Source organism: Colossoma macropomum, unplaced genomic scaffold, assembly GCF_904425465.1.
Source record: "Colossoma macropomum unplaced genomic scaffold, Colossoma_macropomum, whole genome shotgun sequence".
Lineage (NCBI taxonomy): Eukaryota > Metazoa > Chordata > Actinopteri > Characiformes > Serrasalmidae > Colossoma > Colossoma macropomum.
In genome coordinates this window covers 1,477,849-1,505,495 of record NW_023494809.1, presented here as the reverse complement: position 1 = coordinate 1,505,495, position 27,647 = coordinate 1,477,849, and the positions used below count along the sequence as shown (strand labels likewise).

General features: G+C 40.9%; 1 protein-coding gene across 1 annotated transcript; it reads right to left on the bottom strand.

Annotated features, from left to right (window-relative positions):
* si:ch211-107n13.1 (uncharacterized protein LOC798535 homolog) lies at positions 1-27,484 on the bottom strand. The gene is made up of 3 exons (XM_036558885.1): positions 27,294-27,484; positions 3,964-4,937; positions 1-2,148 (listed from the first exon to the last, which is right to left on the bottom strand). Exons 2-3 carry the CDS (start codon positions 4,269-4,271, stop codon positions 1,209-1,211), a joined length of 1,248 nt encoding a protein of 415 aa, XP_036414778.1. The 5' UTR covers positions 4,272-4,937; positions 27,294-27,484; the 3' UTR covers positions 1-1,208.
* Between the last annotated feature and the right edge of the window lie 163 nt (positions 27,485-27,647).

The following is a 27,647-nucleotide window of genomic DNA, read 5'->3' as shown; positions in this document are numbered from 1 at the left end:
TAAAGAGATGACCAGGTTACAGACGGGGAAATGCTAAATGACAGCCTTATCTTGACAGGGAAAACAGCTCACTGCACAAATATGAAAAAATATCTGTCATTTATCATCCTTAAAGAACTGTTCTGCAAAATATTACATTTACACAGTTTTCCCTCTTAGCCAGAATGTAGTTGAGCAGCCAAGACATATTTGGTGACTGAAGTTTGCTTCTTTTGTTCTGCCCTGGGGCTACGAGGCTAACGTAGCTAGGAAGTACTGGACAAAGGAACAGAGAAAACTATTTGAAATCCTTTTGTCCATTTTATGTGTCATGCAGTGTCAGAAACCAGATAAGATAAGCTTTTTATAACTACTTAACAACTCAATGCGGTTTAAGTTAAGCGTTTAAGTGATGAAGCAAGCAGTTTGCCAGATGCTAAGTAGTGAGTTTCTACTACATGTTAGCTACATTAGCCTCAGCTCCAGTGCAAAACTATCGAACAACTTCAGACACCAAACATGTCTTGGTTAAGTTAAAAAGAGTTAAAGGGACACTCCGGCCAAAAGAACAAATATGGTCCATATCACATCTGTTGTAAACATGTCTACTGTCCTCCTACAGTGGTGCCACAGTAGTCTCTAAAGTGAGCTTTTTCCAGTTTAAATACTAGAAAAAAACCCATCTGATGATGTATCTTGAAGGTGGCAAGAACTTTTTGGGGTGGATACCGTCCGACGCAACTTCCTTTACGATTTTGTTCAATGACTGAGTTAGACTAATACTAGCATGGCTGTATGTATTAGCCTGCAGATCAGTGGCTAGGCTAGCACTTTGAATTAGTTGACGCCACAGGGATACCCAATGGTTGTATGATGTATTTGTGTAAGGTATGCAGTTTATTGTAGTGAGAGACGAACGAAAACCTAAAAATGATAAATGCTGTGACACTGATGACTATCAGGGCTACAATACAGCACTACTGAATGCTGCCCTGGACAACAAATAACCAACTTTTTAGGCCAGAATGCCCCTTTTAAGGAAGGAAAACGTGTAATTTAATTGTTGACCAAACTACTACATTAAGGACCCGTAATTGCTGAACAAATCTCTCACAAACAGAAATTCCCAAAATAAAATAAATACAGCATATTAGCTTCTCAGAAGTATGACAACCCTGCGTCATGCGTTTAGTCCTTGAACAGGAGTCAGAGGTCCGTCTTGTTTGTGGCTACACGGTCGACTCTTTCGGACCTTTAGGTGCTTCCCGCGCTGCGTTCTTGCAGCCGTAGAGCCACTTGATCACTCGGGCGTTCCTCTCGATGATGGACACACCCGAGGGCGCCTGCTCGGTGACCTCCTCCTGGACCAGCCCGTCCCCTGAGTGGCGGGAGAACTCGCTGGGCTCAGATCCGCCCCCTATGCTGCGGAGGGCCAGCGAGAGCGTGTCAGCTGAACTGCCTCCTGATAGGAAGTTCTCAGGCCCTAGATGGTCCACCATGTCCCGGTCCAGGCCACAGAAATCAAAGAAGCGTTCCTGCTCAGACAGAGCCACTGAGACACGAAGGTGAAGATCCGATTCGGAGCGCCGTAGGCTTGCCCGAAGCCAAGGGTCTCTACTATTCCCATTTCCATTGTCTGGGACATCACGTAGGGCATTTATTGTTGGATTTAAGGGCTCCAGGAATCCACTGTTGCCATTGTTGGATTCTGCTGTCCTGCTAGACCTCCTGGTCTCTGTCCCACCGTCAGAAAAATCCCGATCATTGGACCATGACATGCGCGAGTCACCATCCCGAGATGAACCCTTTTCCTCGCTGATTGTCATTTTTGTGCTCTTTTCACGCATCGACCCCTGGAAAAGGCGCCGGACAAAGCTGTATCCCTTCACCTCTGAGGTCACGCTTCCACCAGTTCCACCATTGCTGGGACTCTTACACTCTTTCTTCTGTCTGTAGATGACGAGAGAGTCCGGCCGTAGCATGCGCTTTCCTGTGCTCCTCCGCAGCACGGGTGCACTGTGAGGAGCCACAAGAGGTGTCCTGATGGGGCTCCTGGGGGCCAGAGGAGGGAGCCGGATGGAGTTGTTGCCATTCTGCGTCTCCAGGTCTCGCAGGTTCTCCTTCCTAGAGTCGTCCTCGTTGTCATCGCGGACTGAGGGTGCTGGAACCCTGAAAACGGAGGAAAGAGGTCAAGATAGCACAACTACAATGACGTACCATATTTAAAACAATAAGACTATTCTATTTCGTCCATGTTCTCCAAGATGCACAGAGGTGTGCGCAAAATTATGGAAAAGGTCGTGGTGGACAGTGACTGAGATACACTGAGCCAAAGCCAGCCCCAGTCACGGTATTTATGTTTATTTTAACGTGGGCTAGCAATGAGCGGTAATTATACTATTATACCGCTGTTGTCAGAAGAAAACCTTGTATCTCCAAAATGATAACTTTACAGAAAAAGGAAAAAAAAACCTCCTCAATGGAACCAGGCTTTTTTCTGTGTATTTCATCACGAAATTTACACAATATAAAGGACAACAGGCATTTTCAAATTATGTCAAAAACTGAAAAACGAGTACAAGGTTTTCTTCCGACAGCAGCGATATATTCCAGTTATTTCATTTTACTCTCATAACTTTTTAGCTTTTGGTCATATAATCATGAACATATTATAGCCCCTTAGTTTAAGCGAAAGCGGGTTCTTGCATAGGGTATATTTCAGGCCGTTTACTTCGTATACATGCTTATGCCTGGCCCCTAGTACCTATCAGTACTACATTCCAATGTCCATTCATACATTTTTGAGTATCTTGGTGTATTAATACAGAAATAATTTGTCATGTGTACATATCGGGTATTTGCAATGGCTTCAAACTTGGCTCTTTTTACAACAGATATTTTGATGGGTTGTTTCCTGGATTTTAGGCTTGCCGGTTAACAATTAACCACCAACTACTGACAGCTGGTTATCAGTCAAAAGAATTTATAACTGTACATCTTTGATCATTTGTATATCACACAGAGAAAAACGTTCCATCGTCGCTCGTCCCCTGGTATGTTGCTTTTACTCGGCACTATTAACAACTTAAAATCCAAGGCTTCTAACATAATAAGGCTTCTTATTAAGTAACTACAGGGACAATGCAAATGGCTAAGCTATTCTTAGGTAATAAAACTTTGGGCCTGCTGGTGGGCCCTGGCCATTTAAGGGGTTAACTGTAGATTAAGACGAATGTAGCTACCTAGGCTAACTTAGTAACTGGTTTCTAACTATGCTAGCTTCAATATAGGGTTATGTTACTTTGTCCTAGCAGAAGTATCTTGTACATGATTTATTTTTATTATAAACTAATTTGTAGTTAAGCTTAAATGTACTTTAAAAGAAGTAATTAAACATTTTGTGATTAGATACTGTCAATATGACTACCATATGTCATGGGCACCAAAAGGCCCATGTGCATGTACTTGGGGCAAATCCTCTGGGGAGACTGCATGGCCTTGCGGGAGGAAGCATATGTGGCATGAATGGATGTCCCTGTAGCTTTCTGTGTGCAGTAATGGACTGAGAGTTGGAGTCCAGAGAGAAGCTAATGCAGCATGCATGGACTGAACTGACCTCACTGATCACTTATTTAGTCTAGACAAAATCGAATAAATCGTTTTGCTTACGATATGTATGTGCTAACTCAGAACTTAGAAGAGGCACATACTGCAAAAACCAATATCAAAAGTATGTTACAATTTTATATTAATTCTTTCTTATTCATAAAAACAAGCACAGAAATTGTGTGGAATGTGCAGACTCTAAACGTTCAACTCATTCCATATTTGTGGAGATCAAGGATATTTTATTATGTTTTGAATTTTTTGCCCTGAAAATTGACATTTTTACCGTCTTATGGTTTTGTAAAAGGGAAAAAACATCCAATTTCACCCAGCTTTTGTCATTTCTAACAGGAAAAAGGTAAAAGTAAAGACTCAAACCTGGGTAGAGCAGGCATTGCGCTGACCAGAGGCCGCCGTGGCAGGACGGGAGTGGAGGTCACCGGTGTGGTGAAGTTACGGCGGGGCGGCGGTGGTGGTGTTCCACAGGGCACCAGTGCGGGCTCCTGCTTGGTGTTGATCACCTGCTGGCTCTTCACGTATTTGGCCTTGTCAGCCTCCAGACGCTCCACAGCGCTGATGGAGTGACCACCCCGACTCCCGCTGTCCATCTGTCGCCGTAGGTAGTCCGGACCCTTGTTGAGGAGCCGCAGGGGCGAGGGCGACCCAATGGGCGTTAGTGGCTTCATCGTGGACAGTCCCAGTGGGAAAAGGCATCCAAATGGGAGTCAGTCTTGTTCCACAGCTAAACAGGACGTCCTAAGCAGGAATTTAATGCTGAGCTTAAGGCTTATAATCCAGTTACTACTATGAATTAAGGTATATAGGACTACTAGGTTACCCTATCTGTCAGTTTTTAGCAAAGACCAGCTTTGGTTTGACACAAATACGTGACCTACATCTAACTGAGAGAGTAAGTATGACCAGCATCCATGTCGTACAGTCTTACTCTGCAATTTGGACACTTCTGGAAGGAGAATAAATTGATATCTCCATGCAGTATTTATACAGCCACTGGAATAAATGGGCAGGGCACGGGGAAATCCTTTTGCTTCCTTCCAAAAAGCCGTCCCAAATGAGATGTTCCCCACGCCGCAGAGCAGCAGAAATAGAAAGTTCCAGTTAACTCTGAATATGCCTTTCTTCCCCCCTTCCACAATCTCTTCTAACTCTGAAAGAACTTCCTCCTCTCTGAGAAGGTCATCCTGGCTTAGAAACACAAAGTGTCTGGCTGTTTGTTTTCTGATAGCTGTATCTGGTTCTTTGGAGCCCGGCTTGGAGTGACCTGTCCGACTCCAGGACACCTTGATTGATGGAGGTTTTGTCTCGTTTCCTCTCCACACTGGGCTGGAACTCTGTGAAAACAGAAGGAGAGAGTCAGGTTAGGTTTCTGAAGCATTTCTCCAGGGGGACTGCGTGTCCCTGAGCGAGGGAGCATATGTGGCATGGACGGACATCCCTGATGCCTCAGGACTGCGCCTGAGAGTGAAGCTATTACAGGACGTGGACTGATCTGACCTCACTGAATCAGACACGTACCAAACCTCGACCTCACGCACACACATTCAGAATGTTTTGTGTATTATTTCCATTCATCATTCAACTTATTTAACCCTCCCAGGTCCCCTATGGCATATACGCCCTGGAACGTTTTCTTTCGGTCACTTGCGGTGACCACAGAGCTTTAAATCCATAAAGGTTGCAGGTAATAACAAAAGCATATCATAGTTTTGGATAAATTACTTATCATTTACCTAAAAAGGGGTAATTTCTGTGGAAAGTGCCAATTTGCAACTTTCAATGAATGTGTTTGTAAGTAGAACAGGAGATACTTTATTATGATTTTAATTTCATGAAAAGTTTGACCTCAATAGAAGTAGAAACTGTCAGAACCTGTCCATACAAATGTAAATTGAACGTTATGATGCAAATACATTATGAGGGTAGAAGGCAAACCAGATATTCCAAAAAGTTTCCACTGCCAGCAGCAATACCGGATGTAGATTTTTCGGGAGCCATAAAATGCTTAACGTTCCTTATTGAAATCCAGGTGCACCAAGTATTATAAAGCAAAACATTAAGAGTCCAGAGAATTCTTCTGATGTTTCCCACTTTACGTCAGCAATAGTCAATGCATGAGCTCTTATTCTGATAACCATCCATTTACACCAAAAACACTGTCGCCATGGCACCTCAGTTTTGTGGCTGAATGCTGCCATCAGTCACTTACCACTATGAAGCACGGAGAGAAAGCACCAAATGGCCCACATGAACCAGCAAGCACTGTCGAACATAGTAGTTCAGTTGCTTTGGCAGCTTTAGTTGCTGGTGCTTTTTCTTTCTCATTCAGAAAAATTGCTTAAACCCGGACTATGGTGCTGTTTAGGGCCTGACCGATATAATGGTCAGCCGATAATATTGGCCTATACCAGGGGTCGGCAACATGCGGCTCTTTTACTGCCCTGTTGCAGCTCCACAGCAGAATTAGATTTGTAGGTAAAAATAAAATAATCCTCCTTTACAGTAAAATAAAGCTCTGCTGATCGTTCAACACAGTTTAACAATAAATGGTCTTAAACTCTGGAGTTAATGTAGAACTGCTAATTCACCCTTTAACCCTGAAGATTGGTAGACAGACTACCGGTCACCATAGCAACACATTGCAGTCGCCTAGCTAGTACCTAATGGAAAGGCAAAGAGAGATTTAAGACAAACATTGATGATTTGGAGACGATGGACCTATTTACATTTATAATCACTCCAGCTGGGTTACTGATACATTTAATCTGCATCCAGAAACTGAAGAACACTAAAAAGTTGCGAAGCTGAAGTCAGTTTTTATTTGCCAGCTTTTCGTTCGAAATTGCCCCTTCCACCTTAAATGGTGCAGCAGTTACATTCCGACGCCTCAGACGCATTCGTGAGAAAAGCAGCTATAGCTGAGCTAAAGCTTAAAGCAAAGCAAAGTTAGAAGTTATATTTTTTTTAGCCTAGATTAACTAGTACATTAGCACATACTGATACATATTTATAGCCAAGATAGTAAAACGTAACTTAAATAAATGGACGTAATATCTTGTGGCTCTCAAAGCGGATTAATTTTTGTTTTAAATGGAACAACTTGCAGTTTTGTCTGCTTTGAGAAAAATATCACAGGTAATGCACCAGTAATTAGTATCTATTTTTGACTGTGGCATTGCCAGGAATCAGACTCACAATCTCTCGACAGTTGTGCCACTGAATAGCCTAATATGAGTCACTATGGGACAACAATACAGACTGACCTGATGGTTAAAATAACAAAAAGATGCCAAATGAATACAAATCTTTGGCATGAATATAACAGGTTATAACACACAAATGAAAACATTTTTATGAAGAAAACAAAAGATATAAAAAGAGATTTAATTACCAGAAAACCAAACCACAAAAAATATGTATATCTTTCCTCTACTGCCTCAAAAGCTGCCAACCATAACTGCATCTATAATAAAGGCACAGAGGTTATATGACATTATATACACTCTCAATGCTGTTGACAGTCTGTCATATTTGGATCATGTCAGGCCAAAGTATGAGCTCAGTCTGACTCATATGAGATGAACCATAAGCTGAGGAGCACGTGGAGAGCCAGAAGCTCAAAGACTTTTCTAAACTTTAAGGCATTCTTCAGTGGAATTACTCCAGACTGGAGGCCTGTGTGAGGAGGTGCCAACATCAAACTGCAGCATAATTCAAAACATGACACATCAAAGTGCTATTTTAGTGCATCCTGCCCTGCGCGAAAAAAGACAATACTGAGCCTGTAGGGCCGGAAAAGAACCGAGTGACCTAGTAAGCAGTAACGACTGCGGAAATGTCACCACTTCCCGGCTTCGCGCCAAGGACGAGACACTTGCTGGCAAAGTTTAAAGCGATAGGTCAGCGAAAAATTCAGTCTCCTCCTTTAGCGTACGTGATCGGCCAAGACATGGTCAATGTCTGAAGACTCTTTAGTTTGAACTGGAGCCACAAGGCTAATGTAGCTAACAAGTCATAAAAATTTATGTTCACCAATTAGCATTATGCTGTATGCATGAACTGTATGGCTAAATGACTTCAACTAATCTCAAACAGACTTGCTTATGTGGTTTCTGCTTTGGTATGAAAATGGACAGTTGTATGCAAACGTTTGGGCACCCCCAGTCAAATGATCCAATGTTCTTTTGATCTTCTGTAAACACACTTCTGCACATTAATTGCTTAATTTGACATATTTGGGGAAATGAAGATGGAGATGTGGTCTGTGCAAAGTTAAGGCATGTTTTTTATTTTATGTTTTATTTTTTTTCTGATATGTTAAACTCAGCAAATAAAGAGAAATTGCACCCTAAGATTTGTAGAAAAATTACATATTAAAGTTTGTCCCCTGTAGAAAGTGTGTTAACTTTTTGTCATGTAGAAAATCAACAAAATATGTAAATGTTCAAACTTGTCTACGTCACATAGATAAGAACAGCAGCGGCGGCCAAATTTGGTTTTGTCCATGCCGGAGGTAAAAAAGCAAAGAGTGAACACATCTAAAGATTTTTTGCTAAACTATCACTTTAAAATGCCACTTGAAGTCACCTTACAACCAAAGAGTTGCCACAATATGAGAAGGAGAAACTGCAGCCTGATATGAAAGGCAGGACACTTACCCCCTTGGTTTAAAAAGCCTGTTTACCTTTGAATTTGAACACCATCCCCGAAGCCCCTCTGCAGCCCTCTGCCGTAAATCAGGCCAAACGGCGGATTGCAACATTTTCCAGATGTCAGAGGGGTTGGGAAACGCAGCCATTGTTTGGGAAAGTTACGGGAAAGAATTCTGAACAGGTGTGGAGAAATGGGCTGAGGATTAAGGGAGTTAGAGGGAATGAGGGGAGAAAGAGGGTAATAGAGGTAGCTTAGTAGTGTACACTGCACTTCCAGTAAGGTCTTCATTAGCCTTGTTTTTGGCTACTTCTAGGTCCCGCAAGGCTTATCCGCCTTGGAACATGTCTACATTGTGTTCAGTTATTACTCACTAATAGCTCACTGAAATAAGTATGTGGAAAGTGCAAATTCTGAACGTTCAGTTAGTTACATCTGTCTTTGTAGGTTGAAAACTATTTTTTTATGATTTAAATTTGATGTAAAGTTATTGTTGTGTCTTGTTTTGCATAAATAAAAGTCATGACCATAATGTTTGGCCATGTTTCTGTGACTTTTCATGTTGAAACAAATGCAAAACGTTCTAAAGTACAGACTCAAACCTGTAGATACAGAACTGTTATGCTGTGTATACTTTACAATGGTCAACAGTTGACAAGAAACATGATATTCCATGTTTTTATGTTAAGAACAAGGACACAAACACTACTGTTACGAAGCTCCAAAAGCTATTTGAGTGGTAACAGCGTCCCTCTTTGAAGAATCTTTAACCTGCTAAACATGAGTGAGTGAGTGAATGAGTTACAAGCCGGGTCCATGAGGTGCGTACCTGACATTCTTGCCTTGTTTTTGTCATTTTTTTACATCTCAACAAACAGAAAAAGTTATCAGAACAAATTAAAGAAGTGTAGATTTGAACTTTATACAATTTAAATAGAACGTAAACACAATTCACTTCACTCACGAAGTAACTATGTAATTACTTTACATTTATTTACATTGGTTTCCTTGTCCTGCCACATATTTAGCTGTTCAAGCTAATGGAGGAACCCTGTGGTTAGTGATAAAAACTTTCACTAACATATACAGTCATTGTTTGATGTCGATTACTGCTGTTTAACTGTGGTTTCTGGTGAACAAGGTGTAATTGTCTAACATGTCTGAACACCTCAGTGTGATTAGTTCGTGCACTCTGTTGGCTCCTGAGGCAGTTATTGACGTGTAAATGCGCTGCCTCAATATCATTGATTTCTCTAAAGTAGCGTGGCAGCTATTCAGATGCTAAGACAACATGTAGGCAGGAAACAGAGCTATTAATAGCTTAGCACTGGCCCAAATTAAAACACGCCCGTGATTCTGTAAGAATTACAGGCTGATTGCTTAAAGATGTGACATTACGTTGAACAGAGCAGCAGAAATGGGTGAGGTCAGAAGAAAGAGCCACTGTGCCCTGGTGTTCAAACATTCTTACATGCAGTCACTCAAAGTATCGTGTCTTCAGTCTCAAGCAGGATAAAAATAACCCTAAAAAGAACTATTTTTACCTTTACTGAAGCAATACTTCACTTAAAACGGCTTAGTGGCCAACATGAATGAAGGCTAGAAGCTAGCCACCAAGCGTGATCCAAAACTGCACCACACTAGCTCTCCTGCTAGCCTTCAATCATAATTAGCGCTTGAAGGATTGAGGGTAAAGTATAACTTTAACTCTAATGAGACAAATTAAAGTCCTTCACCTTTCGCTGTGATCCTCTGCCATCTAAGGTCAGGCTGTCTGGGAAGTAGCAGGCCCTCTCCTTTTCCATGCTAGGCCATGCTAATCTCTCTAGGGCTTGTAATTAACCCCTGCTGTTCCAGTCCCTTCTCATCTCCCTTGGCTTTCATGCCCTTGTTAGTGACCCTCTACTTGGAGACAGAGTAAAAGCCCGGACGCCTGCGGGGAAGTCTGGACCCGGTGCTCCACACGCTTTAAGAGAAACCAGATGTTGAGCTTCATGCTGTATCAGAGTTTTAGAACCAATCTGTGGGGCATACGGGTGAGTCCAAAAGAGAAGTAAGTAGCCTAAAAGTGTCTATAACACATTCCTGACCACCAACCTGCCTAGCATCATGGCTGCTGACTAAAAAGCTAGACTAACTTACTGCTACAATGCAATTTAAGCAGTGTTGTGAGCGCATATGACAAGAAAAATGCAGGCAAATGCTTTTTGCTAAACTTTGAAGACTCTTGTTGTCACTGTCATGCTAACAGAAGGGTAAAACGGGGAAGGATAGATGCTAACATGGCTCTTCACTTTTCCTTTTTCCCTTGATAGCAAGAGGATAGTGGACCACTGTAGGCCCACTGATGGCAAAGCAGGCAGTCCAATGGAGTTTTGCTCAGCGTTTTCTGGGCAGTCCACCGGTGGTTAAGCAGAGTATTAGACAAAATTCCACTTATCATCGCTCATTTTCCACTCACAGACGAATTTGCTTTTTTCCTTCCTTCCTTTCTTCAGTTATACTTTGTAAATTAGTAGTTTAGTAAGTAATTTCAATCTAGCACAATATCAGCAACAACATTTTCTATAAAATCATTTTATATCAGACCTAGTCATTATTTTTTCTCTCAGTTGTTTGTAATATTTGTCTAAGTTTATTCTCTAAAATAGAAGACTGTGTGCATTTAAAATCTGTTTGGGGAGATAAAAAAAAACTTGTTAGAGCTTGTATGCAGGGCAGTAATCTGGGTGGTCCGAGGGTGGACCAGCAGTGGCGTACAGTTAGCGAGGTGCCCACCTTATCAAGCCAGTGGACCGATATATGCTTGCTATCTGGGTCTGTTCTCTCAGGAACATTTAACCTCTGTTATACTCAGACATTCCCTGAATATACCTTGCTAAGCTAGGAAGAACAGAAACAGACTGTTTTCTGACAGGAAAAAACATGCTAACATGGCTAATGAGTCATGGGATGACTGGTTAGCATGATCAGAGTAGCAAATCGCTAACTGTGTTATGCTAGTTTTCATTCTTACCAGTAACATCACGTTCAGTTCCACTTATAAATAGCCTACATTCGTCTGTTTGTTTTGCTAATGTGTTAGCGAGCCATGCTACACAGGAATAGGATCCAGGGCAAGGCTTTCACAAGCCAGACAGTGCCTTGCATTATTGATAGGTGGAGACAATAGACCCCTCTGGCACTCAAGATAAGAGGGAGACCAGGGTGCTGTGCCTCATTAGGACTGAGTAAAAAGGCAGGGTAAAGAAAAAACATGACAATAAACGTCAGCCCAAACATTCCTCCTGAGACAAAGCCAAAAGCGGTGTAAACCTCCACACCATTGTGAGGTGGAGGGTGCCATTAGTCAACTGATATATATGGAGGGATGCACTGTCATATGGGGCACGGGTAGGTCACCTCTTTAAATCCCCTTCAACCCCCCTGCCCCTGATCCAACACAGTCCAGTTCACAAGATGGACACTTAACTGACTGGGCGCATCCTCCTTTTGTTATTCAGAGATGACAAATGTTAAACAGAACTATGGAAGGGTAGCCAAAGCACACACTGGGGAGGAGAAAGTGTTTAAAAAGGGCATTCCGGGGTGCAGGACCGGGCACTGAGCAGCTTTTTATTCAGCATTGTCCCAAGTGTGAAGTGCCCTAGCTCAGCTGACCCCAAACAAAAGGCCGCCTATTAGTCATCGCAGTTTTCTTGCGCCTGATAAAAGCTAAATATCACACTTTGTGAATGAAAAAAATCACATGACTAGTGCTTATAATCTTATCAAACTATTTATTGACTTACGCCCAAGAAGCAAAGGAGATAAGAAGGCCGTGATACAACAGCCAGATACTCTTAATTTTATCTACGAAGTTACACGATAGCTTAGCGCAGAACTCAGTACGCAGGCTTATCACTTCAGCTCATTACTAATTACCCATCTGAGGCGGATCTGCACTTTTTAACTCATAGGGAACGTGTCTAAAGTACATGCTGCACTTTATATAATATATAGTGGACGTTTCTTCATATGCTCTTTTATACAATTTCACAACGTCAGCTGGCCTTCACATTGAGCGCATTTACCTGCACTTAATAATCCGATAACTGCAGAAAATCAGATTTTGTCAGTAATCAATGTGTTCACATGCACTTGAGTAATCAGATAATGGGGAAACTCCAGGTCTACATGAGTCAGTCAGTAATCAGATTTTTGCTTTGCAACCAGCCAATAGACTCACAGAAGAAGACGTGACACAGACGTAATATAAAACTCAAACTTCATGCCGCAGCTTTTTTTTAAACATTTCGCCACTTTACGTGAAAATATGAACATACATCACCTAGATGATGAAAATTTAAATCCTTAATTCCGTTGAATTTAGTGCTCGCTAATTTACATCATAGCAGTCTGTGCAGACCTAAGAAATCCGAAAGAAATCAGAGTAAGAAACCAACCAGTTTAGCTCCGCCCACTCATGCTGAAGTTATAAGGAGTGTTTCAGCTTTGACTGCTTTCTGAACAAGGCACAATACAGAGCAGCCAGTGAAAACAAAGCTCATTTACATAGATAAATCTTTGTAATGAAAATTGTTTAAGGGATAAAGACATGGAAAATGGGCATGTAAAAATGAATTAAATGACTGTTTTTGCACATAAAATGATTGGATCTCAGAGGAAAAACATAAAATACAAGACATGGGCCTGTAAATGTGTGTTAAGACCATTATTCTCTTCTGAGAGATGAGGTCTTCATGCGACAATGACAAAATGCTAAATCCAGCTGCGCTAAGGAGCTCTTCTCCAAACTGCTGTCCACACTCTCCCTCTTCCATTAACCACACCATAAAACATGCTGAGTTTGGAGTTTTTAGACAGCACTCGCCTGAAGAAGCTTCTGTAATTTTGCTAGTTTAAAACAGCGAATAAATCTCAGAGGTGCTCTTGTAAATCTTTAGCTATTTTTTCACCTTGTACTTTCTTCACATGACTAATCCCAGCACTGATACACATGTGATTTAGTCTCCCTGCTGGAATGTTACGTCCTGCACTGCCTTATAAAAGATGAGTGAAATTACTTAGACACTTTCAAGTGTATGTTGTGTTCACTATGCTTTCTGTAGATAGAAAAGCTCAGGGCTTCAGGTCTGGGGGATTATAGCACTTGACAGTTTTGGACTGAAGTTAGCCAAAAATCTACTTTAAACAATTTTTCTTTTACCCCAAATGTACTCAATCATAAATGTTAGTTGTCTGAAGATTGCTTCTTTAGTTTGGCACAGGATCTATGAGGCTAATGTAGCTAAAAAGTAATGAAATCTTATTAGAGCCAATTACACACTTGCCTCAAACTGTGTAAAGTTGTTTAGTATCTCTAATAGACTTGTGTATGTGGTTTCTGATACTGTATGACACACAGTTATCTACAGGGTTGGGATGTAACAGAATACAAGTAGTGGGAATACATATTCAAAATGCAGAAATTAAGTTTCTGTATTCAGTCCAAGTTACATATTGTAATGGCAGCATTCAGAATACAGTTACTTTTTTAGAAGAATACTTTTAGAATACATACCCACTAAAAAAACATAATCGTTTTTAAAGAAAGACCATCAATGCTTGCTTTTTAACAAGTTTAAAATCACTGCACGGCATGTAGTAAACAAGCACATTAGACAAACTCTAAAGAGGCCTTCTAACGACTACTTTATAAACAGTGATGTGCACACTAAAGCCTGAGTAGACTGATAAATCAATGAGCCAGTCAATGAGTAATGAGCCAGTTAATTATCTCTGCCTTATTGAGCTGTTTTGAGGGGTGATCAAACTAATTATCTCCTCAGTAGTGAACATAATAAGCTTAGCATCAGTGTTATACTGGACTCCTGCTGAGGGGATTGTGGGAGCAGAGATGGACTGAAGCAGAAACGTTGAGAATTTTGGATCTTCATTTAACTGATAAGCGAATTGTTCAGGAAACATATTACAGAAGAGTTACATAAAGTAAACTGCCAAACAGTAACAGCGAGGAACAGTGTGAATTAAATAAACCACACTCACTATTAGTGATGGAGGTTGGTGTTGCTTGTCTGGGAGGGTGCATTAAATGTCGTGTGTCTCAGTGTTTTAGGTGGAGAGCTGTTCAAATGGCCTTCTGACGAACTCCAGCCAGGTGAACGCTGCATGCGTCATCATACATGGAAACAATCTCGCTTTAAGCCAATAAAGTTCTCCTCTACCACAGAATCTGCCTATGTAAACTCATTAATCTAGATGTTCCTCCAGCTTTCGAGGCTTTTAAATAATGCAGCTCTCTCTGAGCAGCGAGGCTTTGCTTTCCGTGCGGTCTACTGCAGAGTGCAGCCAGTTTCTGGAGGAAAGCCAGATGTTTACTCCGCAGAATTCTCCCCTTGTGAACATGAGGGTGTTTCTGCAGCGTTTTGAAAAAGTTCGCTCCAGGAACATGGCCTGTTTACAGGGCCTGCAGTGCAAGTGTGACGTGTGTTGCATGTGGTGCTGGTTTTATATATTGGTGTGACGTGGCGAGTATTCACAGGGAAAGGTGATCTGACCTACATTCAACCTGCAAATTATAATCCAGTGTAGCTACATGCGCTCTGTATTTCAACCAAAATAAATTCCAGTGTCAAGTCATTAGGTTGTCATGATTAGAAATATGACGTTATTCACAGTGTTTGGTATTTTCCTTGCCTTATGATGGATCTATACAAAAACAAACAGCTGCACGTAGCATATCTCCATGAGAAAGGTGTGTTCTCCTCACACTCCCAGGCCAAACACTTGTTTTTCCCACTGACAACACATTACATACGCTTCTCAGAAGAGACTCAGGGCCTCAGCATGTTTTCTCAGCATTCACTAACTGTTAGCGTAATGTGGTAACCATGTGTTAAGGTTATGGCAACCTAAGGACTGCATTAACAACACCGCAGGGTGCAAACAAATGCGGCTGCTAAGTGGTGTGGGTCGGTGCTCAGAATGGCAGCTCCGGCTAAACTTGTCATTAGGCCTGTTTGATTTCAGAATTTCTGGAGAATTTTCAATACCAAATGATGGAAATTAGAGTCTTAAACAGGCCTGAAATTTTGGTCTGAAAACAAATATAGAATTTTACCACATCATCAGATTTTGAGTCAGAAACTTATTCAAACTGGCCAGTCACCACCAAAAGCACCAGCAGTAACAACAATAGCCGTCACTGGAGGATAAAATGTAGAATAAATACAAAATGCTATAATAAAATAATCAGCCATCCAAAAAGTTTCAATTCCGCTTTAACAAATGCTTTATAACAACATCCAAAAGTTATTTAGCATGGAAAAACAAGATGCAGAATATTAGCCTTCACTTGTTTAAACTTACACCTCTGTTTCTTTACATTAGGGCTGGGCAATATGACAATATACACCGATCAGGCATAACATTATGACCCTTTCTACGCTCACTGTCCATTTTATCAGCTCCACTTACTATATAGGTGCACTTTGTAGTTCTACAGTTACAGACTGTAGTCCATCTGTTTCTCTGCACACTTTGTTAGCCCCCTTTTACCGTGTTTTTCAGTGATCAGGACCCCCATGGACCCTCACAGAGCAGGTACTATTTGGGTGGTGGATCATTCTCAGCACTGCAGTAACACTGACGTGGTGGTGGTGTGTTAGTGTGTGTTGCACTGGTACGAGTGGATCAGACACAGCAGTGCTGCTGGAGTTTTAAACACCTCAGTGTCACTGCTGGACTGAGAATAGTCCACCAACCAAAAACATCCAGCCAACAGCGTCCTGTGGGCAGCGTCCTGTGACCACTGATGAAGGACTAGAGGATGACCAACACAAACTGTGCAGCAGCAGATGAGCTATCGTCTCTGACTTTACATCTACAAGGTGGACTGACAAGGTAGGAGTGTCTAATAGAGTGGACAGTGAGTGGACACAGTGTTTACAAACTCCAGCAGCACTGCTGTGTCTGATCCACTCATACCAGCTGTCTATTCCCAAATGCCAAGAATCTGAGAATTTTCTCCTGATCATCCTTTTCCCAGGTATAACAGTGAACACCCACCACAACTTGCACAAAGTCACTGATGATCCATCTACTGTATGGAAGCTGTTCACAGCCTAAATGTACTGAGCACCTTACCAAACTGCGCTAACCTCTGCTACATCTCTTCTTGCTACAAAGCCACGTTTGCCGGCCCAGCGTGTTTGCAGTCCTGTCAAAACAGTACAAGAGCTATTAGCCACATTAGTCATCTGATCTGCTGCAGCCTATGCAGTGGAAACTGGAGCATGTTTCATCGTGTTCATTTTCACTGCAATGCCTGTGGCCTACTTAGTGATTTTTCTCTTTTGGGCAGATGCAGTGTAGCCGTACAGTCTGTCTGCCTCCATTATGTTTGGACTGTTGGCTGCAGATCTTTCAGTGCAGCAGAGCTGTGGGTGCTTTAGCTTTGCATGTTAGCTTAGCAATGGGCTGTTGATCTCTCAGCTATCACCTGGCCTGCACATGGCCACCTCAGACCTCAAAGGAACACCTCACACCATGTGGCCGATAATGAATGGAAGCTAGCAACCACCAATTAGCCTGAAGGCGCTACCATAATGGTGATTTTTACAGCTGCTGGCTTTATTCTGTGTTAGTCATGCTAGGATTTTGGGTCTCCTCTTTGGGATATTGTTGTGACTGATGATTTATCAGTTATTATTTCAGTATTTTTGGAGGCTATACTACAGTGAATGAACTTGCTATTGAGCAACATGCTAAGCTAATTGGATTTGGGCTTACATATAGACAATAAAGGCTGGTACCTCATTCAAAAAGCAGCCCAGAATGAAACACGCCACATAACTTCACTGTGACTGGGCGGAGCTAAAACTGCTGTAGGCTGAATACATGGATGTACAGTCGCATGCAAAAGTTTGGACACCCAGGTCAAATTGTTGCTCTTCTAAGTGAAAATAAGTGAACACATCCTCTACAGAGAACACACTTCTGCATATTTAATGCACATTTAATCAGTTTATTTGCTGAATTTAACATATTGGAGGAAAAAATTAAACAAATTGTGGCCTGTGCAAAAGTTGTGGCACATTTTATGTTTTATTTTTTCCAATTTGTTAAATTCAGCAAATAAATAGACACTGTGCACCAAAATTTGCAGCAAAATGCCATATTTAAGTTTGTTCTCTGTAAAGAATATATTAACTTTCAGGAAATCAACAAAATATAATTTCACTGAGGATGTTCAAATGTTTGCATATGACTGTATGTGAATGGTTTTTCTTCAGCACTGATCCAAGAAGCCCTTGTTTCAGTGTAAATATAAATCCTATATGTACAATGTCAAGTTTGAATTGAGAAAATTAATAAATAAAGAATTGACATTATTTGAAAATACCTGTTGTTATATATATATATATATATATATATATATATATATATATATATATATATATATATATATATATATGTTTATAACTTTCGTCCTCTATTGGGCTCCTGAATCCCTTTTTTTCCCTGAAGAACCTCTGATGAACCTGCCGACTGTCTTTTCTCATTAGGCGCTAGTCACAAACAGCCCCAAAGTGCCACTGAAATAACACCCGTCTTCCTTCCCCCTGTCAGAGCAGACGAGGGAAAGATCATGGGATTCTAGCGCTGTCAGAGCAGTGTGGCATCTGAGCGGGACAAAGCGTTATCGGCCTTGTCACGTGGGACCCCCATATCCCCCCTGACTCTGATCGGAGCTGGCAGAAGCGCGGCATTAACCAGCGCGGCTGCCGACAATTAGGCGAATGTGAGAGTATGAGTGAGCCGCCCTCGCAGCTGTCAGCAGGCCACTTGGGACTTGGGCAGAGATGGAATGAGCTTTTTTGTAGGTTTTGGTGATTGACTATTTATAATATAGAGAATTAATAAGTTATGAGCTTTATAAGTTATAGATGCTTTTATGGTTTGGGAAGAGAACAGATGACTGTGTTGTGATTCAATAAATGTCAAATGATGATAGTAATTTTTCTAAATAAAGAACTATTTCAGCATTATAGAATAAACAAATAACAAGCCTAAATAATGAAGTAATGACTATTTTCCAACCTCTCTTTATTCCTTAGAATTAGATAGAATGTTTTTGTTATTGTGCCTGAGACTGATATATGTAAATGAGCTCTGGTGTGACTGGCTGTTCTGTATTGTGCCTTGTTCAGAAAGCAGTCAGGCTGAAACACTCCTTATAACTTCAGTGTGAGCAGGTGGGGCTAAACTGTTGTAGACTGAATATGAAAATGAACAGATTTTTATGACATCACAAAAACAATGAATTTAAAAGAGGCTGTTTTTTCAGCTTGGTTGCCATATATATGGATTGCATGGGGGAAGTAAATGAAATATTTTGAAATTTTGAAACTTTAACAGTACTTACATACCATCTTAAACTCTTTTATTTATTTATTTATTTTATTTCACACTATATGGGCCCTTTAATATACATTAACCTAATAAGAATTTATCAGTTTTGAGCATCTCTATTGGTCTGTTTGTCATGAAATGTTCACATAATGCAAAGGCCAGCTGGTATTTTCATTAAAAAAAAAAAATAAAGCAACAAAATGCTAGAACCCTGCCTTTTTTACCATTAATTAACATGTTAAACATCATTCTACTTTACAACTACATGGAAACAGCTGTCTTGTGTGAAAACACACACAGACACCTTTAACTTTTACCTATAGAGTCGGAGGAAGCTGACGTAACTTGGAAAGGCCCGGACCCTTACCCTCTAATTAGAAACGTGAGCCTCCTGCTGTAGGTGGGGGGCTTTATGAGTGGCCCCTGGGTTACCCATGTCAATCCTAGAGACGTCGGAGCAGCCTTTTGGGGGGAAATTACTGTTTACAAGAAGGGGCTTGTAGAGAAAATAGAGGGTGGAATGAGGAGCAACACGTTGCTTTGTGAAGTTCACGAGAAAAAAAAATGGAAGGAAAACAAAAACAGCTGGTGCTTTTTGTGCTTAAGCCACAAAAAATGCTTGTGGGATCACAATATCCTGGTAGGCCAGACTTATGCGGTCAAAGCTACAATGTGCCATTATATGTCTGAGTGATCTTGGAGGAGAGTTGAGGATAGGATCAATGGGCAGGTCCAACGGGGAAAGTAAAATACTGCTCATGAGAGCTTTCCCAGGACAAGACTGCACTCCAGCATTACAGCAGGGCTAGCAGGGGTCAGTGGCGAACCGCTGTAGCATGGGCAACAGTGTTGTCTCTCACTTGTGGCCGGGCTATCACAGCCCAAAAATACAGTATGTAGGCTTTGTTGCAGCTCTTCTTCTCCATGCTCAAAATATCCAGTCATGCACCCCCTTTACAGCGACAGTCTGTCACGACTGAAGTTCACTTCATTGGTTTTGCACTGCAGCTACAAGGCTAGCTACATTAGCAATGGAAGCTTATACCCTGTCCATTAGCGTCATGCTAACTGTATGCCTCAATCATTGCACACTTCTCCCAAACTGTGCTAAGTGGTTCAGTAATCTCTAATAGACTTGCTTATGTAGTTTCTGGCACTGCGTTATATACTGGTATCCATAAAGATAGATGAAAAGTATACTTCACAACTCAGAGCAGAAGCAGAGGCCATCGTTTAATAGACAATGCAACTAGCATGGCTAACAACAAAGCAAGAACAGCATTTATACAGCTGCTGCCAGTAATCAGATGTAAGTGTTACCAATGTGCTAATTACAGCCCAACAAAGCAGTTAGCAGTGAAACATTGAGGAAAAATTAGATACATTTTTCATTTCACTCAACAAAAATGCTAACACAGCTAATAATGAATGACTGGAGAACGAAGTAGCATTTATAGCCACTGGCAGGACCAGTTAGCATTCATTTTTACAGTATAGCAGTACATATTTATAGCATTTGACCAAAAATTCTATTATGGCTATTTTGTCCATACCACTGAAATATTTTCTGTACTTTTCTACATTTTTATAGAAAATAAGACAACAAATGACCGCTGCCAGGAACAGCTAGCGTCTATACAGCTGCTGCCGGTGATCAGACTTCTTAAGAAAAGTATTGCCAATGTGGTTATTAACAAATTACAACCCAACAAAACATCCCAGTTAGCAAAGTTTGTCTGGCTCACTTGTGGGCCACATCCTTGGTTTGTTCTGGCCCAGTATACGGCTGGGTCCTCGGCCCAGATCTGGCCCACACACTGTAAAGTGAGTAGAACTAAAGGATATGGCCCAAATCTGGCCCCAGTCTGGCCCAACTACATTGTTGGCCAACAATATTCACAGAATTGTCCCACACATATAGACACGTGGCACAACGATAAGAAGCAGTCCAGGATATGGCCCTATTCTGGCCTGTACTCAACCAACACTCACATAGGAAAGCCAGAATTGTAGTTCATTCCATGCTAGCTTTCATTCACTCAACAAAAACGCTAACACAGCTAATAATGAATGACTGCTGAACCAGCTAGCATTTATAGCTGCTGGCAGGACCAGTTAGCACTCATTCTTACAGTATAGTGGTTCGTATTTATAGCAGCCGACCAAAAATTCTGTTGTGGCTATACGTTAATAAAGGACAAAAGGAAACTGCTGCACTTCATTCCTTGTTAGCGTTCACCTACTACTAGAAACAACTGTATTTCTAGCTAAACTATCCCTTTAACAGGAGAGACAGGGCTTGTGTCGTAGCTCATCTGGCCTTTTTGATGATGTCAGAGTTGCTGTCAACACTTCACATGGAGGATGCGGCCTGGCAGAGCTCCATTTGGGCCTCTGACAACACTGTATGACATAATGTTATCCATAAAAATGAACAAAAGTGCGCTGCTTAGCTAAAAACAGTAGCTGTCATTTTTAACTTGAAGCCTGAATTTTGTCTGTACTTTTGTACATTTTTGTAGGAAATGTGACAAAATGTGACAACATATGTCTGCTGCTAGGTACAGCTAGCGTTCATACAGCTGTTGCCAGAGTTTAGACTTCTTAAAAAAAAATTTGCCAATGTGGTTATTAACAAATTACAAAAAACCCAACACAGCAGTGAATTGGCCCAAAACTGTCTGCTATCTGGGAGTGAGGAAAAGAGTAAATTGTAGTTCATTCTATGCTAGATTTCATTCACTCAACAAAAATGCTATAGCTGAAAATGAATGACTGGTGAACCAGCTAGCATTTATAGCTGCTGGTAGGACCAGTCAGCATTCATTAGTAATAAAGTAATAAAAATGCTAATTGCTAAAACAGTCAGTTAGAGTCAGACAAGTGAGAAAGTTAGGAGAATGAGACAGAAATGAGACAGATTTGCCACAATTCAATCCATGCTAGCAGTCACTCTTATGTTTTTGAAAGAAACAGATCTGCCAAAAAGTAATCAAGGCAACTGCCCAGATAGCAGACAGTTTTGGGCTGATTTTGGCAATCCTGTGTGATTGTTGGCTGACTACCAGGTAGATGTTAGGCAGAATAGGGCCAGTTCCTGAACAGCTTTATACCATTGTTCCTCGTGTCTACATTTGTGGGACAATTCTGGTGTCAATGTTGTGGACCGACAAAGTAGCTGGGCCAGACAGGCGCCAGATTTGGGCCACATACTTTAGTTTTACACACATTACAGTGTGTGGGCCAGATCTGGGCCAAGGACCCAGCCGTTTATTGGGCCAGAACAAACCAAGGATGTGACAAATTTTGCTAACTGGGTAGCAAATGACTGCTAGTAAGACTAGCTAGCATTTATGCAGCTGCCAAACGTCTTAAGAGGGGTTTTTAACCAAAAATGTGAATGTGGCTATTAATGAATAACAGCAAAAAGAGTCAGCTAGCAGCATATAGCAGCATACTTATTTCTCAAGGTCTGTAAAAAGACAAATCCAACAAAAATGCTAACACATTCTGCTAACAATGCTAGCAATGAATGACTGGTGGCTGAACCAGGTAGCATAATATTCATATAGCTATAAATATTTATAGTGTTTGACCAAAAATACCACTGTGGCTGTCAGCAAATGACAAAATAGCAAAAAGAAATCGCTGCTCTTCAGTCCCTCTTAGCTTTCATGCTAGCCACAGCTGTATTTCTGGCTGGACTATCCCATTAAACAGGAGAGACAGAGCGTGTGTTGTAGCTCATCTAGCTATCTCGATGATGTCAGGCTCGCTGTCAACACCTCAGATGGAGGACGCGGCCTGGCGGAGCTCCATTTGAGCCTCTGGGTGTCTCCTCCTTTTACTACACAGAAAAAAAAGCGTTCGAGTCTGCTAATCCTCGTTTGAAGAGCTTTACGTGCCTCATAAACGGGCAGGCTGAACTCAGTGGCACGTTTGAGGTCATCATTTGGACGAGACGTGTGGCAGGACTGTTCGGCGAGGCTGCGGAGGGTTTTATCGCTTTGCCAAAAACATCCCCCGTGTCTCCTCTTTGAGTTATTGGCCTACACTGATGAATTTGAGCATGAATAACTGTGAAACACGAAAAATGGGCAGCATCCACTTCTCTGTGCCTCGGCACATAATCACTCTAATGGTGGTTAGAGGCGATTCTGTCATTTGAATGGCCTACATGTTTCACAGCCGGCAGTTCAGTGTCAGCCTGATGCAGATGCTAGCCTTCGCAGTGCTTCAGATAAAAGATAAGAAGATAAAGCACAGACTAATGTTTATCCTATTTGAGGGAAGGAGGATAATATACCCGCATCGTCAGAGACTCTTCAGTGGTTCGAGGACAGGTGAAATGTGTAAGTTTGGTCTAGATCGGAGTGTTTAGACTGGCCGTGAGTGGTTTGGGCTGCCGACCCTGTGTAGTACAAGCCCACAACTATGTACATTTGGTTAAACCTGTGGTGATGCAGGGCGGAGAATATAACACCTGGATTTTAAAATACTCAAAATTCACTAATTCTGTCAGCTGCCCTTAAAAATATGACCATTTCACCATGAATGGACCAACAGAAATGGTCCCAAATGACCTACAATAAGACATAAAGAAAGGTTTTTTCTACATGTGAAGATACAAAGTTTTGCTATGACAGTAACATGTAATCCAAGCCATACAGCATATTGTTTACATGTAGGCTAATAACTGTATGACATGAAATTCATAATCCCTTCAGCTGCAGCATGCGTCACTTTGCCTAAACCATGATCAGTCATATGCAAAAGTTTTGGCACCCCTAGTCAAATGACATCTTGTTGATTCTCTAAGTGAAAAAAAGTGAATACATCCTCTGCAGGGAACACATTTAATGCACATTTTAGTGCACAATTACTGCTTATTTACTAACTTTTTAAATGGCCTGTGCAAAAGTAATTTTCTGCATATTTTATTTTTCTCCAATATGTTAAATTCAGCAAATACACTAGATACACTATTGTGCACTAGAATTTGCAGAAAAAAATGCCATATTTAAGTTTGTCCTCTATAGCATGTATGTTCACTTATTTTCTCTTAGAAAATCAACAAAACGTAATTTGACCAGGGGTGTTCAAACATTCACATACAACCATATATATACATTAATTTATGCACTAATTAACATTTTGCAAACTCACATCTTGAGAGGTCAGTCTGGTAGCGTGTAACGAATCAGTGGAACTCTTGAAAGTTGCAGTTATTGCTGGTGACAACATAATTGTGTTATTTCTCACTTTTCTCACGATTCTGTTGAATATTCCAAACTTTCGATCCACACCAAATTTGTATTTGTAAGTACATGAGGTTATTGTTGTGTGTACAGTCTTGCTTTGCGGAAAGCAAAAAAAAAAGCATCCTTTTAGTCATGAAATAAAATGGAAAAATCATTATAGTATCTGTATAAATACTCAAAACTGTCAATACAGAACGTAAACTGAATTTTATTCATTGCATAACCTACTATGTAAATAATGCAATACTATGTAAGTTTTGGGGATTTGGGGACCTCTCTGGTGGAAATGTGTAATTGCATTGCACCATTGCATGAACATTTTGTAAAGTGGGTTTGTACCCCTTCTACAAACAGATGAATCTGGTGATTGTGAGCATGTTGAAAGAAAATTTGAAGAGAATTTAGTCAAACCTTGGTGAAGGATGTGTCTCCAGAGGATGTGAGTGAATTATCTATTGTCATCACATCTTAATGAGTACAATGTTGATTTTTAGATCATTTGAGACCTGAACACCAAGCCAGACCTTCTCTTTGACCCTGTGTGTGTGACGTTAATGTGTAAAGACATATGACATGGTCTGAAAAACTCTTGACATGACGCCTCTGCCCTTTAAATTACTGTTTCAGGGCTTACAAGGTGACTCAGAAATGCTACTTCTTACATAGTGCAGCCTTAAATATGTAATTATGTAATTAAGTAATTACATTTGAATAGTAAGAAACACAACAAAAGTAATAACTCTGCGCTTCTATGGGTTAAAGCTCAAGACTCTCTGTACTGCATAAAGTAGAGCTGGGAAACAATGACTAAAGGCTTTCTGTTCCAGGTCAGGATGTGATAATACCTTACAAGTCACCTTTCTCTGCCCACTGGTGTTTGTCCGGTTATACATTCTGACAGTATGAAGATTATCAGCACCCTTCAAACTGTTTACGAACAGCTTTGAACATCTAAGGTCAATGAACATTGAAGTCCAGTCAGGTCTGTTACCAAGTCACTAATTAAACATGCAGGCGTGCTCAAATTAAAGGCATAACAGCGCTAGCAGTTTTTCAGCATCTCCATTAAAACGTCTTTAAATCCGTCTGACCACAAACCCACACTCACAGCTTGTATTCCTGCCTTTGTGGGGTCTTTCTATATGACTGTAGATAAATGCTGCTGTGTTACCTCTAACTCAACCCTAACCTTAACCTCAGCATTGACTTTCTTTACTTCTCCTAATAAAAGCTGCAGTTTTTTAAGAGAAAAAGGCATTTTTTGTCAAAGAGAGAAGACTAATGCCACACAACCACTATATATATATATATATATATATATATATATATATATATATATATATATACTATATATATATATATATGTGTGTGTGTGTGTGTTTGTGTGTGTGTGTGTGTGTTGCCGCTGTCGGAACAAACCCTCGTATCTCCAAAATGCTAACTTTACAGGAGAAGGAAAAAACATACTCTACCTTTAATGTAAGTCAATGGAACCTGGGTTCTTTCCAAGTAATTTTGGGATGTTTCTTTTAGTCCATTCATCATAAAAATTACATACAACATAGGACTATGGGTAAAAATTATGCCAAAAACTGAAAAACAACTATTTTTTTTTCACACATAATTTTTAACCATATTTGTTTTGTCTGTTTTAACATAACGCAAAAAAAGGCTGGTGTTTTAAAGTTATGCAACACAGTACAAACATTTACACATAATTATATAATAATTTAAAATGTAAGCCAGACTTTACGTTGTGTGAACGTTCTTTGATGAATGGACCAATGGAAATGCAAAATGCAACAAAATTACACACACACACATTTTCTTAAACCGCTTTATACTTCTGGCTCACGGGGCAACAAAATCACATGGACTAAAAATCTGTTTTGTACTACCTTCCAGTAAAAGCATTAAAAGTTTGAATGTTTTTCCTCCTATAAAGTGTAAAGTTTTCATTTTGGAGAAACAAGGTTTTGTTTTGATAGTGACTATATATGTGTATATAGTGGTTGTGTGGCATTAGTCTTCTTTCTTTGACATCCCTCCCCCATGACTCGATTCACGACTGATTCATGAATCGATTCACCTGGGTTTGCTTCAGCCTGGGCTCTCATAATATTTTGAACAAAATTTGAAAATGAAGACTATGATCATGTTCTTGCTTTCCAGGATGGCTGGAGTGAGTTGATGCTGATCATTTTTGAATGTTGGTGTTTGAACAATACAGTTGGATTTGATGGTATAATTACCCCGAATGTCCATCCTCCACAATGCACCATTACAGCTCTGAGCATCTCTTATTTACTTCTGAGGGAAGCAAACTAGACACCCTACCTGTTTCTGTGCTGTTTATAGCTCAGCTGCACTGCACAGGGATTTTTGTTGTTCTTTCAATTCAGTTTCACTTCAGTTCAATTCAATTCAATGTTGGAGCAAAACCTTGTATGTCTGTGTTTGTTTTTCTTTTTTGGCATCTTTATCGGCTGCCTTTCACCTTGTGTGATGAATGGATGAATAGAAAAGCTCCAGAATCACTTGAAATAAAATATCTTTACATTAATTTACACAAGCAGTTCAGAATGTTTTTCCTTCTTCTGTGAAGATGTGAGGGTTTTGATCCAGCAGCAACAATGTTTGTTTTTTATTGACATAAAATTGGACTTTGTCTTATCCAGACCAGCCTACTAAAGCTCTCTCACATCATAAATAACACACAAAATATAAAAAATCTGATCAAAATCTGAGCTCAGAATCCAAAATCTGAAAACATCTGTATCGTTTCACCTCTGTAACAAAAAGACACCCACTCAGCTGGAGCAGCAGCTCACACTTTATCACAGGATTTCTGTGAAACAGTCACTAAAGCATCCAGCCTCGAGTCAATCACTGACTGCCAAACGTCAATCAAATCAGAGGCTCATTAATCACGATTAGCACGTGCTGATTTCACGCTGAACACCAATCAGCAGCCACGACACACTGTTTATCACCGGGATAATCAGTAATCCACTTAATAATAATCCACTCGCGACATACACGTGGGTTAATCGAGCAGGTCTCGCGCACAACCGGAATGACAGATTCAAGTAAAGCGAGATGAATATTTATGTTGTTTTTTTTTCTCATTCACGTTCTGCTGTGATTATAAGACCGCGCGCGCATTCAGATGCCCAAAAAAGTGATGTTTCATTTCTAAACACGGCGGATTTTCAACACGCGCGCGAGAAAATAATCCCAGTCTGAGAATAAGAGCAGAAATGCGCGTGCAAAGCGCGACACGCGCGGATTAATCTCGTTTAAACTGCCGTTAGTGAGTTCGGTTCAGACTCGCTGCTCTGTTAGTGAATGATAAACTCTCACCTTTCAGTGTCCGCGTGTCCAGCAGCTCTCTCTCTCTCTCTCTCTCTCTCTCTCTCTCTCTCTCTCGCTCTCTCTCTCTCTCTCTGGTCAGTCCGGTCCGGCGGTCAGAGAAACTTTCCTGCGGGTTTAAATATAAAACTTGTCCAGTGTAGTAACCTGTGTGCTCTTCGGTCAGCGCAGCGCGAGCTCTGTGCGCGAGCAGCGCAAGCAGCTCTACTGAGATTGCTGGGAAACGGGACCTGCCCACCGCAGCGCGAGGGGGGAGCGTGTGCGTGCGTGCGTATGTCCGTGTGTGTGTGTGTGTGTGTGTGTGTGCGTGTGTGTGTGTGTGTGCAGGTAGTGTTTGTGGGGGTA